Source organism: Maniola hyperantus, chromosome 6, assembly GCF_902806685.2.
Source record: "Maniola hyperantus chromosome 6, iAphHyp1.2, whole genome shotgun sequence".
NCBI lineage: Eukaryota > Metazoa > Arthropoda > Insecta > Lepidoptera > Nymphalidae > Maniola > Maniola hyperantus.
In genome coordinates, this window is record NC_048541.1 from 1,284,932 (window position 1) to 1,306,641 (window position 21,710).

The window sequence follows — 21,710 nt, forward strand, 5'->3', positions numbered from 1 at the left end:
GTGCGATTGTCTCGCAACTATTTATCGCACTGCAGTAATTAAAGCGAACGAGGAGGAAAAAGATCTATTTCCATTATCCCAGAGGACAATATTGTGGAGATCACTTCGCTCGCTCCGCTTATCGTCCGGAAAGAGGTGATTCATATTCATAATGTCCGGGGCAATAATGAGCTTTCATTATTCAAGCTTCGCTCTCGACTAGGCGTTGTTTACACTGCCAGCAGTCTAATGTTCAGATTTCTGCGTTCACTTTTCAAACGAGTTGTAATTTTACCCTTAGGTTAGAGTTAGGCTTACAGCAAGGTTCTAAGGTCCTGTGTTAAGGGTCCTATACCAGAGTGAACTACTATTAAAACTAATCAACGAACCAGTGGTAAAGTCTTGACATCAGCACCCTTATTATAAATGTGAAAGTGTGTTTGTTTGTTGCTTGTTGGTTTGTTGGTTTGTCCTTCAATTACGTCGCAACGGTGCAACGGATTATCATGATTTTTGCATGTGTATAGATAAAGACCTGGAGAGTGACATAGGCTAATTTTTATCCCGGAAAATCAAAGATTTCCCACGGGATTTAAAAAAAACCTAACTCCACACGGACGAAGTCGCGGGCATCAGCTAGTAATTATTATAAGTGGCACATAATGCCCCATGTGAAATAAATAAATTCATTTCATTTCAAGTAAACCCCAATAATAATGAGTACGTCAATTCTATTGCGATTTTTAGAGTTTGTGTGTAAGTTTGTGGAATGTAATATATCCGGAAGCAATTATAAAAAAATTCTTTATATTTTGAACGGTAAATTATTCCAGATTGACACATTTCGTGACTGAGTATATGCTAAAAATTTGCCATCAGATACTCACTATATAAAAATGTGAACCGGCAGAACTCCGTACTGAAACTTTTAGACCAGAGGGTAGTGGAATCGTACCACGCCTAATCACTTTGTTGACCGTTGCGGTCAACTAATTTTATGTGTGTAGAGATCTAAACCCTAGCATATATATTATTGTTTAAACTCTGCATATACCTACCTCTGGCAGTAGTTAGTATCGATGCCTCAATAGTGGCCAACAGTCGGGGTTGCCTACGCAGAACTCTGATTTAGAACTCTGGACCGTTGGCTATGGGTTTAATGCCTAAGGCTGGCCATAGCAGTGTAGCTATGTATTGAGTAATAGACGCCAGTATTAATATTGTCACGCTGGCATTTCGAAAGTAATTTGTAATTTTGTGAAGGGAATTTTCCTTATGTAGCTACTTATTTACCTACTATAATATTATAAGGGATATTAAATGCTTCATTCATCTAATTTCTTGCTTGTTACAGGGGAACAGAATATATATATATATAGGTATATAGATCAACATAGATACTAGTACGTTAATTAATTTATAGAGAGATTAATATAGAAACTGGTCACAATAAAGTTACGTCTGCGTAAAGTACAGAAATTCCAGCAGTGGACATCTATCGGTTGATGATGATGATGATGATGATGATGGTGAGCTGGTGTATCCCTACTTAATATAAGGACAGTCAAATGTAGACTGTAAAACTTATTCGTGGGTAAAATGTCGCTTATCTGATATAAAATTGCTTAAGACGCACATATCTCTATATCTATATCATTTAGAGCCTCAATAGCTCAACCGGTATAGGAGTGGACTGAAAACCGAAAGTTCGACGGTTCAAACCCCGCCCGTTGCACTATTGTCGTACCTACTCCTAGCACAAGCCTGACGCTTAATTGGAGAGGAAAGGGGAATATTAGTCATTTAAAAAATGGCTAATATTCTTTAAAAAAAAAAAAAAATCTCAGAAAAATTAGAAGTACGTGCCCGGGATCGAATTCCTGACCTCTTGAATAGGACGCGGACTTACTCACTATGTTATTTACCTATCTTTATGAGCTGGTTTATCCCTACATATTTCACTTACGATAGTCAAACGTAGACTGTAAAACTTAGGGTAAAAACGTCGCTTATCTCGAGTGACGTATAAACAAGACAACCTGTGGACGCGCGAGTGCTGTACAAACACCTATGGGGGAAATAGAAACCGATTATTTAGGGAAACAACGTGATGGGGTACTGTTTGCTGACGTACGTCCTGTCTAGTATAGGAGCTAAATTTATATCTATATATATAAATATAAAAGGAAAGGGTGACTGACTGACTGACTGACTGACTGACTGACTGACTGACTGACTGACTGACTGACTGACTGACTGACTGACTGACTGATCTATCAACGCACAGCTCAAACTACTGGACGGATCTGGCTGAAATTTGGCATGCAGATAGCTATTATGACGTAGGCATCCGCTAAGAAAGGATTTTTGAAAATTCAACTCCTAAGGGGGTGAAATAGGGGTTTGAAATTTTGTAGTCCGCGCCGACGAAGTCGCGAGCATAAGCTAGTCTACAATAAAAATAAAAACATACATTTTATTATTGCATTAGGTACCATTCAAACAAACAAATAAATTATTGATTAAGTAAAGTAAAGTAAAGTAAAATATGCTTTATATTGTACACCAAAACAAAAACAATAGACATATAACAAATACAGCATGTACAATAGGCGGCCTTATCGCTAAAATAGCGATCTCTTCCAGGCAACCTTAGGGTAGAGGATATTATAAAAATTAAAGAAAGCGGAAGGGGTGTACTAGTTAAATAAAGTAAATACACATAATATACGTATGTATATATATATACATATATATATATATATATATGTATATATATTACATTTATACATATATATATATATGTATATATATATATGTATAAATGAAAATACAACAGTAAATAACAGAGGAATAGACGACAGATAAGTGAAATAAAAAGTAAAAATAAATAAACACATCAAATGGAGGATAAATAAAATAGCTTCAATTTTGTTAAGGTGTTTAATTTAATGGAGGAATCTTAACCTCTAATTAAAAATACGTAACAATACTCCAAGCATTTTCTGAGAGTTCTCCATAATCTTCTCAAAGGTGTGTGAAGTTTGTTAATCCACACTAGCGTGCGTGGCAGACTATAGTCTAGACTAAACCCTTCTCGTTCTGGTAGGAGACCCGTGCTCGGCAATGGGTTGATCATGGTAATGACGATTCGCTTCAAAGTATCTGACTGCCAGCTCTTAGACTATAGCAGTTGGCTCAGCCGATCACGCAGTGTTTGCTATGTGCTTTGATAGTACGCCGATCAGCAAGTTTTAAGTTTCCTTCACTAAAACGCTACAAATACGTAGAGCTTTTATTGTTTTTCTTTGATTTGTTTAAATTATAATTTATATTTTTAAATTGCTATTGCGCTGGAACCATGTCTCATTGACATTGAAATGACGTCATTTTGACGTCAGCCGAAATAAAAATATACTATCAGCTCGAAACTTCAGTCTAGTGCTGACAACACTAAAATGGCGGCCACGCGCATTAGCAATTTACAGGCCGTATACTGGGTTTGATCTGCTTTATTTATTTAGAAAGCTGTGATAACCTAGTGGTTAAATCATCCTCCTTCTTTTCGGGAAGTCGGGGGTTCGATCCCGGGCACGCACCTCTAACGTTTTGGAGTTATGGGCGTTTTTAAAACAATTAAATCTCACTTGCTTTAACGGTGAAGGACAACATCGTGAGGAAACCTGCATGCCTCACCGCCGCACTCAGAGTCGCTTAATCGTTACTTAAGGCATTCCTTATCCATACTAATTAAAGCCTTAAGTAACGATTAAGCGACTCTGAGTGCGGCTGTGAGAATTCTTCAACTGACCAATCTACGTTGGGCTAGCGTACTTCCCGTTGACCTAGAATCATGAAATTTGGCAGGTAGGTAGGTTAACAGACATTAGGGGAAAAATCTGAGAACCGTGAATTTGTGGTTACATGACAAAAAATAGTTAAAAAGTGTGCATGAAAAAATAATTAGCATTTTCAACTTTTTAAAGTAAGATTAATACCAAGTGGGATATCATATGACAGGGTTTTGCCTGTACATTCTAAAACAGATTTGTATATTTTATTTTTATGCATAATACTTAGTTTTTGATTTATCGTGCAAAATGTAGCTAAAATACGACTGTAGTACGGAACCCTCGGTGCGCGAGTCTGACTCGCACTTGGCTGTTTTTTTTGCGCATTACAAGTAGATGAAATAAATAAAAAAATCTATATTTTATCAAACCAAAGTTCCACCCCACAACACAATAAAAACTCATTTCGAAACCAAACTATTCAATGAACCATGGAGGTGGTATATGCAGTATCTACGTCGGAGATAGCGCTGCCTGGCACGTTGGGTTATTCGAAAAACAAACCCCAGTCGAGTTGGTTCAGTCTGTCAGTTCTGTCATGTCCGTCATGGCGACCAAGACGGTGAGCGAAAAAGCGAAATGGCGGAGAAGAAAGTGCTCGAAACTTGACGAGGATAACGACTGTGCTAGTCTCGCTTGGCTGCTAAACTTCAGACTTGACGAGTTCGTGAACGTAAAGGTGCGTGTAGTGTTCAATAGTCTGAAAATTCCACGAGGTTTCTGACGAGGATCCAAAGGGCTTCCGAGACAGTCAAGATCTACTCTTGTGGTCAAGCGTATTAATGCGTAGATTCTTGCTTGAGCCAAGCAAGTTGACCGTTTACAATGTTTGCTTGATGCTAGAGTCAGGGATTTACTTGTTTGATACGATTTTATATTTTTTTGCTTTACTCAACGTTAGGGCAAAATATTTAATTATGTCATTTCTCGTTCAAAGAGCTGCATTGTAATATGGGCCTTGATAGCTGCAAAGTGTCGCTACTAAATGGCATTAACAGTCGCTTCAGTAATGAGTGAACATACCTACATATTATCACAAATTTCGTCACTGGCAGTAAGCGTGTCGTCGGGGGCGATCCCAGGAGACACAGCTTCGATTCCTGCCGGTCCGCAATTTTTGATATGTATTTAAAATTATTTAGATTTGGCCATATTCTATGCCACGCCGCTGAAATGCGGATTGGCAGATTTTTTTGAATGTAATTTATATAAATAGGTCCCAGATGATGAACCTGTGGAAGAACAGCAGACAGTGGCTGTAGTGAGAGCCGAATCTCCGCCAGTGGCTAAGAAGCCTCCGTTCACGTATCCGGAACTGATCGAGAAGGCTTTGAGGGAGCGAGGGGAACTGACGGTGTCTGCTATTTACCAGTGGATTTCGTAAGTTATTTGGATACTAGCGACCCGCCCCGGCTTCGCATGGGTGCAATGTAGATTAATTCACATTATTTAAATTTCCCTAGGAATCTCTAATTTTTGAGAATAAAATGTAGCTCATGCTACTTGCTAATAATGTAGTTTTCTATAGGAAATTTTAAAATCAGTTGAGTAGTTTTGAGTTTATCGTACTTTTTCTAATAATATTTGTTAATTTTTGATGGAAGCTTGATTTCTTGATTCAGGCGTGTGTCAATAATAATTGTAAGGGCCCTTCTACAATACTTGCGGAACAACGTCGCATCGTAAGAACGACGTCGCACGTCAGTGTGATTCCCTGTTAATTCCCACGATGCGTTGTAAGTTATCCCAGATTCTTACGATGCGACGTTACACCGCAAGTATTGTGAAAGAGCCCTAATAGTTTCAAATGAATCGGATGAACGATACATCAATGTTAAGTAACGAATAGACATATTTTTATATGGGTAAGTACAAGAAGATAAACTATTTATAGATGAACGTCTCTTAAATTGTATTTTGTGCAAATAAAGTCGTATCAATTTGTGAAGTAGATCTAACGATGAATTTTTCTAGGATTTTTTTTTAATCAGCCTACTTATTGTAGACATAGTTTTTAAGCGTTATCTATACTAACAAAATATGGGTCTCTGTTGCCTTAATAAATAAAGAATTTAATTTATTTATTTATTGCACGGTATACTAGAGTTTAATTTTTAGTAAAATCCATGAGCCCGTGCGTTGTTATACGCAGTTGTAATTTGTCATCAACCCATTCGGCGGCCGGCCCACTACTGAGCACGGGTCTCCATGCAGAATGAGAACGGTTTTAGCCACAGTCCATCTGGGTGATATTTTGTTGCTTTAAGAAGCAAGCAGCTAATGACTGACTAATGACAATGACTAATGATGACTGACTGATCTATCAACGCACAGCTGGACGGATCGGGCTGAAATTTGGCAGGCAGATAGCTATTATGACTTAGACATCCGCTAAGAAAGGATTTTTGAAAATTCAACCTTTAAGGGGGTGAACTAGGGGTTTGAAATTTGTGTAGTCCACGCGGACGAAGTCGCGAGCATAAGCTAGTTCTTTCTAAACTTTTAAACATTTGAAGTCTGAACGCATCGCCCAGTTGTCTTACAAGCATCGATATAAATGACAAGATATGGTCAAGCGAACAAAAATTTTCACGGTTTTGGAACCAAATAAATCAGCGCCACCTCTTAGATACTAATGAACGACCCGTTTGAAATCCAGACGTCACTGAGGTTGCATTGGTCCTAAATAAACATTTTAGGACCAATGAGTCGGTGCCATTTTGCTTGTTTAATGGCCCTGTCCTTACGAAGTAATATGTAAGTCAACGCTTACACGATTTTTTATTATTATTCAAAGGATACTTATTAGCATATTTAATTCATTTTTATTCTTGAGTATCAGAACGTGCGTCATTATCAAGTTATATTTTCCCGATGCAGTTTAATATTTTAATATCATTCCCATATGTCGTTTCGTGTCGTTTCCACGTTGACACTTTCACGTTACCCCGGGGAAATGTGCGAGTAGGTACGGAATAACTTATCGACATAAAAATTTCCTACTTCTCTTTTCAACAACAACAACAATCTATAATGATTTTGATCATCGCTTGGATTTTTAATTTTTTTAGGGTTCCGTACCTCGAAAGGAAAAACGGAACCCTTATAGGAGCACTTTGTTGTCTGTCTGTCAAGAAACCTACATGGTTCCTGTTGGCCTAGAATCATTAAATTTGGCAAGTAGGTAGGTCTAATAGCAGACATAAGGGGAAAATCTGAAAACCGTGAATTTGTGGTTACATCACAAAAAAAAAATTAATTGTGGTGATGAACTAGTAATTAGTATTTTCAATTTTCAAAGTAAGATAACTAATCAAGTAGGGTATCTATGTAGGGTATATGAAAGGTGCATTCTATAACAGATTTTTATTTATTTTTATGCATCATAGTTTTTGAATTATCGTGCAAAATGTCGATAAAATACGACTGTAGTACGGAACCCTCGTTGCGCGAGCCTGACTCGCCCTTGGCCGGTTTTTTTATTCAGATACAAGTACAGTGCGGCGGAAAGTAATGTACGTCGGCCTTTAGAATGACATTTCGGCTTTGTAGAGCGTTTTGTAGAGCGACGTTTTTGTTGGTTTCAACGACAGAGACAACGCTCTACCAATCTGCTATCTCTTTCTAAAGGTCGATGCACATTACTTTCTGCTGCAATCTCTGATGATGATGAATCACGGTTCCTACTTACTACTATTAAATTTGTATAACGCGAACTCGCCATCCTCACATAAACTAACAGTTTCTAGAGGATGGCGAACTGTGTATTTTAAATGTACAGGAATTTTTTTTGGTTTTGCACGTTTGTTTTATGTTGTATAGAAACGAAATTTAATTAACACGTATTTTTTATTTTTTTATTTTACTTAAGAATACCAAAGTTATCGTTTACCAAAGATATCCACTTTTGAACAGATGATTAGGGTCACCCTACAAACGTTATCTTCAGCTGTTGATTAAAATACACGCACTCACTATACAGAACCACCAAAAAAAATTTGTGCAAAACCAAAAAAATCTTCCTGTATATTGAAATTTACGCGATCAATAAAATAAAATAAAAAAAACTTACATGTAATTCACAATCAGAGGTTATGTAAAGAGTGTAATAAAGATTATTTATTATTTGTACCTCGTTTTCATACGCCGAGATTTTGCGTACGCGATGACATTTTCACATCGCCCCGGGGAAATTACTTACCGGGGCTTAAACATTACCTGCTTATTTTATATTGCAAAAGCCTTTGAGAAGATACCATCATACATGTTGCTGGTTGATGACTCATTATTGTCTACTATATAACCGACTCAAATAAGGAATAGTTTCTCAATTCTGTACGGTTTTTAGGGTTCCGTAGTAAACAACGAAAATTATAGTTTCGCCAATTCCGTCTGTCCGTCCTCGCTTAATTTCAGAGAGTATTAGTGCTAGAAATTTGTAATTTAGCAGGAGTATAAATATTAATCACGCCGACAAAGTGGTGGAATAAAGTTGTGATAAATATTTTTTCTTAAATTATTGTGATAAATTCATCCTCTACATGTAAAGTGGGGATGAATTTTTTTTTTCTCGTCTACATCAAAGTGTGGGGTATCGTTGAAATAAGTGGGTCTTTTAAAAATACTGTGGGTGTGGGAACATCATTTTTCGATTTCTAGATCCGTTTGTAAAATGTGATGTTATAAAGAATTAGGAACTTATTATTAATCGTATGGCATTTGTTTTTAATATATCACTACAGACGCGCTGCCTCCGCACGACACTTTGCGGCGAAGGCGCCCTTAGAACCCATAAAAGTTAAAATTCCTAAAAGGCCGGCAACGCGTCGGCGCGTTCCTCCGATGCTGCAAATGTTCATGGGCGGCGGTAATCACTTAACATCAGGTGACCCGCCTGCCTTTATATCTATAAAAAAAAAATTACAGTTATGAAATTAATAATTTCACAATTGTGTTTTTTTTCTTAATAGATATAGCGAGCAAACGAGCAGGTTTCACAATTTTACGCTTTTAATACTGAGTAAATAAAACAACGAGTTGTCATACAAAAGGAAACAAAGCGCGGCGCACACAAACGACACTAATGTAATATTGTGATATCCTTTGTACACGTAATTAACATAATTTGATATAAGCAGTGACCCTGTAGAGTCATTGTTCGTTAACACATGTTTTGGTGTGAATAGCAGGTTTTTAAATAGGTATAATATATTATGTAACCAGTACCCGTAGTACAAGATTTTACGTCTCACCAAACGAAACCAAATTCGAGAGTCGAAATACTTCCGCGTTACAGTAAAATGGACCTAAACAGCCTTGAATTGAAGTCAAATATTCAATGCCACTGATTTTAATTTCGCGATGTTTCCGCTTGGAGCGCTGGCTGTAGAAGTGTAGACAAACTTGAGCTTTAAAACAAGGCTATTAAGATCCAGTTTACTGTAACGCAGAAGTATTTCGACTCTCGAATTTGGTTTCGTTTGGAGAGACGTAAAATCTTGTACTACAGGTACAGAACGCTGGCAAAAACGAAGACAGGTGATAGTACTGATGATTACTGATACGATATCACGAAAAAAAAAGCCGAAAAAACATATAAAAATCCTATAATTTTGTAATTAAGTATACGATTGCAAATAAAACATCTGACTGACGCTAGAGGGCAACGAACGGTCCTATCTAAATATATAAAAGGAAAAGGTGACTGACTGACTGACTGATCTATCAACGCATAGCTCAAACTACTGGACGGATTGGGCTGAAATTTGGCATGCAGATAGCTATTATGACGTGGGCATCCGCTAAAAAAGGATTTTTGAAAATTGAACCAATAAGGGGGTGAAATAGAGGTTTGAAATTTGTGTAGTCCACGCGGACGAAGTCGCGAGCATAAGCTTGTTTCATGATATGTAAGGACCTAATACTGGCCATGATTTTTTCTTATAAAACGCCAGCACTATTAACTGCGCTACAATAAAAGGAACAATCCTAAGCGTGGCCTAAGTAAGTAGTATTGTTTCTCAGTACCATTCTTCCTTCTTTGATGCAAAATAATCTCGCTGTGAAAAGAAAACAATGGGAATATCAACTTAGCTCTGGCGCAGAATGTGCCTTTTCTCGTTCCGCTATTATAAGTAATTGCGTATTTACTATTTATATTATTTATTCTGAGAAGCAGAAAATAATTTGAGTGGGAGTCGTTATATTATCTGCTGCACTTTTTGGTCTTATAACTGTGAGCTCCCGGGTTCGAATCCCGGCAAGAGCAATTACTTATTTGGCTATGGCCTGGTTTGGTGTGGTCGATTAAAAGCTTTCGGTACGATGCCATGTAGAAACCAAAAAAAGGTAGGGGCTTAATAAAAATACCCCTAGTAGGTTAACCTACCTTTGCATGGTTAACCCACTTACATTTAGGCACACTTATCACAGCCTATCCGCTTAACCGATTTTGACAAAATCACTCATCATCTAGTACAGTTATAAATTTTTTATGCTAGATAATGCTCTGGACCTCGTCCGGGTGGAATTAAGTTTTTCATAAATAGCGAGGGAACTCTTTGATTTTTCGGATTAAAAAGCATCCTATCTACGTCTCCAGGATGCAAGTTATTTCTGTGCGAAATTTTGTCAAGATCGATTCAACCATTGACTCGTAAAAAGGTATATAAAGGACTAGCTTATGCTCGCGACTTCGTCTGCGTGGACTACACAAAATTTCGAACCCCTATTTCACCCCCTCAAGAGTTGAATTTTCAAAAATCCTTTCTTAGCGGATGCCTACGTCATAATAGCTATCTGCATGCCAAATTTCAGCACGATCCGTCCAGTAGTTTGAGCTGTGCGTTGATAGATCAGTCAGTCAGTCAGTCACCTTTTCCTTTTATATATTATGTATTTAGATTATGTATAAAATAAATTTAATAAGTATAAACGATATGATAAAATTTTACACAAGATCTCAGCCTAAAATAGGGAAAGGGAATCCAATTTTACGATCGGTAGGACGATAAAGAATTAATAACATTGGCCACGCGCCGATAACCGGCAAATCCCCTAACAAGGGCGATAACGATTCCGATTATTATCAGTGATTACAACTAATCGCTACAAGTGGGATATTAATCGAATCGCTTCGGTAGGCGTTAGGGCGTGCATCCACTGCCTGGCGGCACGGCGCGGCAGGAGGTCTTTCGGCATCAGTAGGTACATGCTAGTTATCAACAGCCTGTGGAAGTCCACTGTTGGACATAGGCCTTCCCTAAAGAGCACCACCACACCCGGTCTTCAGTCTTCCTCATCCAGCCGCTTCCCAGCAGCCTTTTAATTAATTTTAATCGTTAATCACGATTAACTTTTTAATCGTTAACCAGATTAACTTTTTGCCACCATTGGTCCCGGATATCTTGGGTTTATGACCTGAGCCAGTGATTCGGGTGTATCGGCGCTGCGTCACACCATAGAGACACATTAAAACCTTGTAGGTAATCTGTAAAACCATAACAAATAACTTATTACACTCGTGGGCTTTTTACAATATTGTCGGCATATCGCGAATCTGTGTTAATGAAGCTGCAACCGGCCTACAAATTACAATGGGGTTTAAATAACATAGTTACTTCTTTTTAATGTAACCTGAAATAATTTACTAAAAACAACCAAAAATGACTTTATCCCCACGTTTGCGCTATTTAAAGTAAATCAAAAAGTTCAATTTTTTTTAAACCAACAAATAACATACAGTTACAGGCAGAAATAATTATATCTTTTCTTGAATATTCGGCCTAAAGGCCCTAAATAATGACATTTCGGCTTTGTAGAGCGTTGTCTCTATCGCTCATATCTACAATATGACGTTTTGTCGGTCTCAACGACGGAGACAATGCTCTACAAATCCGCGATCTCCTTCTAAAGGTCCATGTACATTATTTTCTGCCGCGTACTTTAAGTACCTAATCGTTTGTTAATTCTCAAAAAGCTTAAACACGACCTAGATTTTTTTTATTTATAATAAAAACAAAAGTGTTTCAGGATTTTTGAAAATTTCACCCCTCATTGATTTTGAAAAATTTCAGTTGAGCAAATGCGGTGCGGGTCAGCTAGTACGTGTGTAAATTAAGAGCCTCCTTTTTGGTGATCGTTTAAAACAGGCGGGGACAGGTAGCTCCCAAAACATGGCGATATTGATGCAGAGCTGTGGGGGGTGAACTGCGAAGAGCGATCGACCCGTGCCAGGTGGCGATCGCGCGGGCTATAACGTGGCGTGTTTCACATACAAACATTATTATACCACGGTTTGGTGACCATACAGTTAGACGTACGTAGGCGATTGAAACTGATCGCAATCGCGAATTTCAATAGAATAGAATAGAATGTTTTTTTATTCATGTAAACTTTTTAAAAGTGCTTATGAATCGTCAGGTAGTTTTAATTTACCACTGGTTCGGAATGCCGTTCCTACCGAGAAGAACCAGCAAGAAACTCGGCAGTTGCTCTTTTTAATTCTTAATTTTTCAATTTACAATGTTATTATACCGTACTATACAAGCCATTGTAGCCCCGTGCATTGCTGGAGCAAGTCAAATCCAAGCTTTTTTATCGTTTACATAGTCTGCGACTGTATAATATGCTTTTTTTAGGAGCATACTTTTAACACATTTTTTAAACTTGTGTAAAGGCAAGTCTAAAATTGCTTGTGGAATTTTATTATAAAATATTACACTCATTCCCACAAATGACTTTCCCACCTTCCAGAGGCGGAGCGCAGGAGTAGCTAGCTTATTTTTGTTTCTAGTTTGCCTATCATGGAGATCACTGATTTTTTTGTAACTGTGAATGTTTTGTCGTACAAAAATTATATTATTGTAAATATATTGGGAAGCTACTGTAAGAATACCTATTTCCTTAAATATCTCTCGTAGGGAATTGCGCGGTTAATATATAGGGAATAGCTAGTATAGTTCTTACATTTCACGAAGGCCACTGACTCATGCTTGTGTTTAAGTCGTATCGGTATACGTAAGGTACACTAAATGAGTGCGTTTGACAGCACTTGCTCGCGACTAATTGGTCCGACATGCACGCACACTTACACAATGTCCGTGTATCCGCCGTAACCACAAGAAAAGTTTACTCGCCTTCGTGAATTGCAAGAACTGTATCTGACTGATTGTCGTTTGACGCGTCGCTTCACGTTCGCGTTAAGATCGCTCACGGAGGATGCCGCGAACAAACGGCCAAGCCATACTTTTTTTACCACGACGTGGGTTTGTAGAATAGGGCTTATAAGTAGAGTTATTTGTTGTTTATTGTTATAAATAGTCTAGAGCACTCAAAAGCACTTTGGACTTGGGACAGGTCCCATGGGCAGCACAAATCGAAGCTCAGCAAGGAGCTTGGCTCTACTAGAGATCTCATGACTTTTTATTTTATTTTATTTTATTTATTTTTTGCAATCAACAGCGATATATACAATATAATTTTACATAATAACAGACTGAAAATAAGGCCAAATAGGATTACAATTTTTTACAGATTACTTAAATAGATATTAAATATAAATTTAACAAAGAAGGCATTATAAACTTGTGAATCTTGGCAACCAAATTAACATGAAATGTTTTTGGTGGGATATTATTGTCAAAATAGTTGTTCTATTACCTACTTACTCGTACAATATAATCTTAAACCTGCAGTATCCACTAATCCGTCGTTGCTCGACGCAAACTGTATGATTGCTAGGCTGTGATTAAGCAGTTGTTTTGTTCGTTAGGGGGTCAATATGTGCCCACTGAGTTATTGATAAGGTTGAATTTGCTTTAAAGCTCTGTTCCAATAATGGTTAATGATTTGTAATGGGGCGTTTTGTTGTGAACGGAAATGTAATAAAAGCGTTTAAAGGGGGGTTGCTAAATGTCAAAATATCAACAACATAATTTATACTAAAATCACTACCTACCCTTATTATAAATGCGAAAGTGTGTTTGTTTGTTGGTTCATTGGTTTGTTGGTTTGTCTTTCAATCACGTTGCAACGGAGTAACGGATCGACGTGATTTTTTTGCATGGGTATAGTTAGAGACCTGGAGAGTGACATAAGCTATAAAATATAATAATCAATAAAGAAATAGCACTGTACGGAAGCGGTGTGCAGGCTCGACCGTGCCAAAGGGAGATCTCCCATCGAGCGGTTGGTTGTGCTCGGTAGCGCCAGCTGGGCCGACGGTAATAGTGTCTTGAAACTTCTTTATATAGTCCAGATTGCAGAAAACTCTGTTAGTGCGAGTACTGTCGGCGGTACATTTGTTCGGGACTACGTCATGAAATGTTATCGATTGAATAGCGCCATCTAGTTGCATCTGTTTCAACCGCCACAGCACTAAAAACCGACTAAGTATATTTTAAAATTTCCAGGTCGGACAAGGGGAAAGAGTACCATAAATATCATCAACTTATTATAAATTCCTAACGTTTGCATAATTTCAGAGACCACTACCCGTACTACAAAGCGAACGACGAGCGCTGGAAGAACTCCGTGCGACACAATCTCTCCATCAACCCGCACTTCCGCAAGGGTGCCAGGGCTTCCCAGGGCGCTGGTCACCTGTGGTCCCTCGCTGCCAACGCTATCGACCTGCTGCCGGTGAGGCACCAGGCCTATGACAAGACTGAAGAGATTATTGAGGCGCACATTATTGACTGCCCTAAGGTTAGTCCTCTTTTCTTCTTCTTTTTTATATTTTATGGCATGATGGGGTCTAAGTTGCGGCGCACTTGCCTATATTATCTTGCCTTGAAGGTACATAAGTTATTCTTCTTCTCAATCGTTCACTCTTGACAGAGTGGTCGTGGTTATGAATTCTTCACTGCTGCTCGTGCGATCTCCCTCCTAACATAAGTTATATGTGTCAGGAAACACCGACGCTGGAAGGGTGTTCCAAACCTTAGCGGTCTCGCTGTTGTGTGGTAGAACAGTGAAGAAGGACCCTCCCATCGGCGGTGTTCCCACTAGAATACAACATGGGGTTATTCAAGAGGCGGACCAACAAATTCCTAAAAGGCCGGCAACGCATCGGCGGTTCCTCTGGTGCTGCAAATGTTCATGGGCGGCTGTAATCACTTAACATCAGGTGACCCGCCTGCTCGTTTGCTTGCTATCTCTATTAAAAAAAAGGAACAAAATAATGTAGTTCCTGAGCACCCTCTCCAAAATATATCCCATAGGAGATCGATAGGCAGATAATTATATTCCTGAGCTTAAACATACCTATTACGCGTATTTTTGTTAGCATATCTGCAATACCTGCACTAGAAGTAGAAAAATATCCTTTTCTCGAAACTCGAAACTGTTCTAAATGTAAAAAAATACGTTTTCGCTAATGTTTATGAAGACACGAAGATAGCGCAGAAAAATGCTTTTCCGTTCTCCTAAGAAAAACACTGAACCAAAACATTCTAGCGTTTAAAGTTGCTCGCTAATTTAGTATTCTAGCAACTAGAGTAAGCAACTTGTTCATTTCTGTGGCCCAATTTACGTTTTCTATATCTGGGTCAATTAAAAACTTTCTTCGGAAACTTGTGTATAATCAGTATTATTACTGTCCGTCCCAGTTTTGCCTTTGTCCGGATAAAAACTGGGGAATTAACGCTGTTTGAAAGTTGGCTGCACTGAACATTTTAGTTTTTCCTGAAGTTGCAATAAGCCTTTCCTACCTACTCGATTATAAATATAATAATTTCTCTCACCCGGCTATACTCACGTGTTTAGTCGACGTTAGCCCGACTAGTTTCAAACCCATCCGGGGTCCTTTTTCAAAGGAGTCAGTACGCGCACGCATCGCGCCCCGCCTGCATAGCCCGTTGTGAGGGTGGGAGAGGTGGGGAAGGGAGACAGATCCAGATCGTCTCCCGACAGTTCTTGCTGATCTTCATCGCTGGAGCCGTCACCGTACTCCAGTCAAGCGGAGCTAATAGTGTCCTGTCCCACGACTGATGGCATTGTCTTAGCGTCAAAATGCGGTTTCCACGCTGAGGATAGCATCCATCCATCGTCACGATTGAAATCACTTTTAAATCACGTCTACGTGGAATGATAATAAGAAAGCTTGGCTGCATTTTTAGCTCGGATGATTCTGCAAGCTAATTTTTCGTAAGCAAATATAAGTAATCGTTATCGAATGCGTTAATCAAAATGAAAGCACAGCGGCAAAATGATGGGAAAGTCCACTGAGTTACTCAAATGTGTGCAAAGGAGAAAGCTCGCGAATATCTGGGCCATATAATGTGCAACTCAAAATATGTCCTGCTACAGCTTATATTGTAGAGCAAGATAAAAGGCAAACGTGACGAACGTCCTGGCTTAAGAACCTTCGTCAGTGGTTCAACCTGAGTATAATGTCACTGTTTAGGGAAGCGGTGAACGAAATCCAGTTAATGATTCGCAATCTGCGATAGGTGATACATTAAGAAAAGAAGGATGGTTTCTAGTGGGTATCGTCAGTATGGTGCTAGTGTTATGCTAAAGAGCACTATAATTGTTTCAGGTTATAGTTTTGGATGAAGCTGCGATCGCTGCGGCCAGCATCATTCCAGATCAAGATATATTCACGGGTAGTACAAGTAAGTGTGCTAATTGCCCGACTTCTACCGAAAATTACAGAACTTCTACCGAAAATTACAGGACTTTTACCGAAAATTACAGGACTTCTACCGAAAATTACGGAGTTCTTGCGATCTTAGGATTGAATTATTATTATTATTTTAGGATTTGTTTCTCACAAGACATATTGTACAACCTCTAAATCCAGCAATGCACGGGGCTGCAATGGCTTGTATAGTACGGTATAATAACATTGTAAATTGAAAAGAGCAACCGCCGAGTTTCTGGCTGGTTCTTCTCGGTAGGAACGGCATTCCGAACCAGTGATAAATTAAAACTACCTGACTATTCATAAGTACTTGTAAAAAGTTTACATGAATAAAAAACATTAAAAAAAAATATTTAAAGACCTAATATCACTTTCGTCACTTGTAGCAAGCGTACCGTAGCTTAGTGATCAGAGCGTCGGGCGCGATCCCAGGAGACGCGGGTTCGATACCTGCCGGTCTGCAATTTTTGATATGTATTTCAAATTATTTAGAAATTTTCGTGAGGTGTAGGTACTTGATGTGTAGGTATTTTCTTGAAGGGAACTACAAAAAAATTGTAAAAATATTGTACAACCTCTTTTTAGGGTTTCGCAGTCAAGGAACCTTTATAATTTCACCATGTCCGTCTGTATGTCCATCTGCCGGGCAACGGAATTCTAAATCGGAAAGTCCATATTGCGACAGGCAATTACGGAACCACACACTGTGCGTGGCCCGACAGTCACTTAGCCAGTTTTTGAATATAGCATTTTTCCATTTTCAGTGTTTCTCAACCCGGTATCGGCAGAGCAGGTGGCGCGAGAGTGCGGCCTCATCACCGGCATGTGAACATTTCCTGCGACCTGACTAGTTTAATTATTAATATAGAAATTAAAAAAAAACCTTTTAGAAGTCGGTTAAAAAGAAAGAAATGAAAAAAGATTCCGACGAATTGAGAACCTCCTCCTTTTTTTGAAGTCGGTTAAAAATGTAAAGTTAAATGTAGACAAACAACAACATACAGTACGCGACAGAAAATAATGTACATCGGCCTTTAGAATGACTTTTCGGCTTTGTACAGCGTTACCTCTGTCACTCATACCTATAATAAAAAATAAAAAAACCAACGAATTGAGAAGCTCCTCCTTTTTTGAAGTCGGTTAAAAACGTCATCGTTTTGTCAGTCTCGACGACAGAGACAATGCTCTACAAATCCGCTTTCTTCTTCTAAAGGTTAATGTACATTATTTTCTGACGCGTATCTACTGTAGTTTAAGTTTTAGAATTAAATTTATTATCGTTGTAAGAAACCAAAACTTTGACAAATAAGGCGCAACGCAAACCGGCAGAGCTGAGGTGTGGCGTGTTTCTTGATAACCAGGGTTGACATTGTTTTAGACAAATGTAAACATTAGAAAGACAGTTTTAAACGTTTTTATAATCCCGTTTTAAACAAAAGTGTTTTGTTTTTCTTTAAAAAAATTGTTTTTTCCAACCTTGTTCATGAAGTTGTTCATAAATAAACATAAGACATTTAGCGTACCAAATTAAAAACAATGCGATTACTATATTATTTTACCTACTTAAAAATATGTATTATAACTAGATTATTCCCGTGACTTTGTCCGCGTAGACTACACAAATTTCAAACCCCTATTTTACCCCCTTGCGGCTGTTTCGCACTCATTCGATCCAAGGCCGTGAAAATACGTTCCATTTTGTTTTGTATGGGAGCTTTTGACATAATAATTATGTCCTAGATAATCGCTGGTATTCTCACGGATGACGGATAGAACTCGGATGACGGAAGTTAGCGGAGCCAAGTGCCCTGCACGTATTGTTGAGGGATTTCTCGGCGTCCAATAAAATAATGCACTGTATTACACGTTATAAGTATTTGATTAGTAAAGAGAACAACTATTAATTAATTAAGACACAGATTCGTCTGACGTGTTCACTTTTCGTTCTTTGTAAGTATAATATTATGAAAGTAAATGTGTGGTCCGCTCATAGAGCAGAAACAAAGAGGAGATGTTGTATTAAGATTTCCCTATGAAATATCGAGTGACATTTTGCGGGGTGAGGGGTTGTGGAACGCCGCCCACTTCTCAATTTTCCATCTGCGGGTTAGTAGCAAAACTACTCGCTTAGCGACCTAACATCGATATATTGATGTCACTACATAGTTCAGCTATCTCACACTAGATGTCAATAATCTAGAACTATTTTAATAATTACGTATAAAATTACTTACAAATGAAATGTGATACCATTCATAGCATCAGAACGTCTGTCTGAATAACTTTGACACGATAAAACACAACACTTCATCCTTTTGTTCTTAAAAACGCGAAAACACACCGATAATACGAGTCTCAATATATGTGAACCTGACGAACGCAGACAGCATACTAACTAAGGCCCCGCCCACAGTGATGACGTCAGGACCTAGTTGAAAATCACAGTGCACAGTTGCTTAGGCCAACTCCTCTTTGTTTCTGCTCTATGGGTCCGCTAGTCGTACGCGGTCGCGTAATACGCAAGCCGTTGCCGACGCGCGACCTTCTCAACGCGGCCGGATAACCGCTGCAAACCTGAACAGAAGTGCAGTGCGTAATCGCCGTTAGGGGGTGAATTTTCTAAAATTCTTTCCTAGCGGATGTCTAATCATAATAGCAATCTGCATGCCAAGCGCGTAGATAGAATAATAGGTAGATTTAAGTACTGTGTAACCGCGTATGAGATAGCGATAGCACGACGTAACGATGAATCAATTATTAATTACCTATATTATATATTAATTATATTATTAATATAATTGTTTAGTAGTCAATATTTGTATTAACCGATCAACAATATTTGTATTAAACGTTTTTTATGTGAAAACAAGTAAATAACTCATGAGAAATACAATTACGCCACGAATTCTCAAAGTTTGTTTTGCAACTTCTTGTATGTATTCTTGAAAAAAAACCAGTTACACGATAAGGGACAAAAAATAGGTTAGCTGCGTCTCTGTTTATCACATTAGTAACTTTATCTGTGCTCTCTTTTTACTGCGAATGAGAAAGCAAACGTTCCTGCATCTACCTTTATTACTCTATCTACGACCAAGCGTATATTGACTTGGTTCAGACTTAAGTTTCAGTTAAAACGAGACAGATTTATGCCAGCAATATAACGTGGTCTCGTTTTGATGGTGGCTTGAATTTGAGCTAAGTCAAAGTGCGCTCTATTGATCTGAGCCTTTAGTTATCTGCAAGACTCTTCAACTTTTCATGAAAATGTCAACATATTCAAGGACTGTAAGTAGAATTTTCTTAGCGATAGGGATTTAAATATTTGTATCTCAGTACCAATAAGTTTAGCGTATTATTATTACTAATAATAAAACTGTTAAAAACCAATTGTTTTTAATTTAGATTTGTTTTAGCTATGGCAGCTTACTATAAGTCCCGCAAATTTCTAATGCGCGTGGCTGCCATTTTAGTGACGTCAGAACGAGACTGAAGTTTCGAGCTGGTGGTATATTTTTACTTAAATTAATACGTCAAGTGACGTCAAAATGACGTCATTTAGATGTTAATGAGACATGGTTCCAGCGCAATAGCAATTTGCGGGACTTATAGCTTGATTCAGCTTAGTCTTAGTATCTCATAGCTGCAATAATATTATATTGAAATGCAGTTCATAAGATTACCTGAGGCATTACATAAACCAGAACACGCTCTGACAGAGGTGGGGTCTGCACTCGAGCCCGGTGACCGCAACACAGCAGGCGGCTGCGGTGACGTGTTGTTGTTGTGGAGGAACACGGCTCAGGGCGGTGTATCTCATAGCTGCAATAATATTATATTACAATGCAGTTGATAAGATTACCTGAGGCATGACCTAAACCAGAACACGCTTTGACAGAGGTGGGGTCTGCACTCGAGCCCGGTGACCGCAAGACAGCAGGCGGCTGCGGTGACGTGTTGTTGTTGTGGAGGAACACGGCTCAGGGCGGTGTATCTCATAGCTGCAATAATATTATATTACAATGCAGTTGACAAGATTACCTGAGGCATTACCTAAACCAGAACACGCTCTGACAGAGGTGGGGTCTGCACTCGAGCCCGGTGACTGCAAGACAGCAGGTGGCTGCGGTGACGTATTATTGTTGTGGAGGAACACGGCTCAGGGCGGTGTATCTCATAGCTGCAATAATATTATATTACAATGCAGTTGACAAGATTACCTGAGGCATTACCTAAACCAGAACACGCTCTGACAGAGGTGGGGTCTGCACTCGAGCCCGGTGACCGCAACACAGCAGGTGGCTGCGGTGACGTGTTGTTGTTGTGGAGGAACACGGCTCAGGGCGGTGTATCTCATAGCTGCAATAATATCGCACGCTACGATATTATGCAACCATAAACAAGAGCATGTCTGAGAGGAGAAATCATTTTTCAAATTTCTCAAAAGTCGTACGCCCATAATTAAGATTGAAGTAAAAAATAGTCTACAATAATTAACAAACCATGATAATATTATATGCCACCTGTTTTGCTTTTATCGATAGTCGAAGTTTAAATCGTTAACCGTAACTTAAAACGCTTGATAGTGAATAAAAGATTTACGGATAGGTAACGTTGACTTCAAAAGTAACACTCTGAGCCCCGAATTCTTTATCCCTCGTGTGTCCTCAAACAATAGAACGTCACAAATTTCACAGCAACACAAACTGAATGCAAAATTCACCCCAGATATACGAATAACTTCATTCAATATTCATGCGCTTGTATTCCATATGCAATTTCGTATTTGCGGATGAAATGTAAGCTTCTGGGGCGGCTGAATTCTGCTCCTATACTCTTTCCACAGAAAGAAGTTAGTGTAGGGCTGAGGGCTCTATCCATTACGTAATCCCACTCTCTTAAAAATCTCAGTGGGCGTCAACCATTTTGAGTCACCAACCAATCACAAACATGTTTTAAAAAACATTCAGAATTCAATTCAAAAATGTTTTCATAAAATTATAATATATATATATATAAAATTATTATAATATATAGTATTATCGTCTCTATATATAAAAATGAATCGCTGAATGTGTTGCTGATCGCAAATCTCGAGAACAGCTGAACCGATTTCGCTAAATCTTATAATATTCCTTGGAGTACGAGGATGGTTCTTACAGAGAGAATTTTTTTAAAAATTGTAAGTATTAAAAAAAATGAAAAATTGAAGAATCGACTGTTAGGCGATACGAAGT

The 21,710-nt window shown here is 38.5% G+C and overlaps 2 protein-coding genes across 2 annotated transcripts in view; one reads left to right on the plus strand and one right to left on the minus strand.

Moving 5' to 3' along the window:
• The window catches only part of LOC117983160 (solute carrier family 22 member 3-like), a 295,991-nt gene that overhangs the window by 144,116 nt on the left and 130,165 nt on the right, over positions 1–21,710 (minus strand). The gene's annotated exons all lie outside the window — the stretch shown is intronic.
• On the plus strand, positions 4,354–17,822 carry LOC117982890 (forkhead box protein E1-like). Its single transcript, XM_034969325.2, has 6 exons — positions 4,354–4,509; positions 5,047–5,210; positions 14,315–14,537; positions 16,372–16,447; positions 17,241–17,624; positions 17,690–17,822. The coding sequence occupies exons 1-5, from the start codon at positions 4,369–4,371 to the stop codon at positions 17,303–17,305; spliced, it is 669 nt and encodes a 222-aa protein (XP_034825216.2). The 5' UTR covers positions 4,354–4,368; the 3' UTR covers positions 17,306–17,624; positions 17,690–17,822.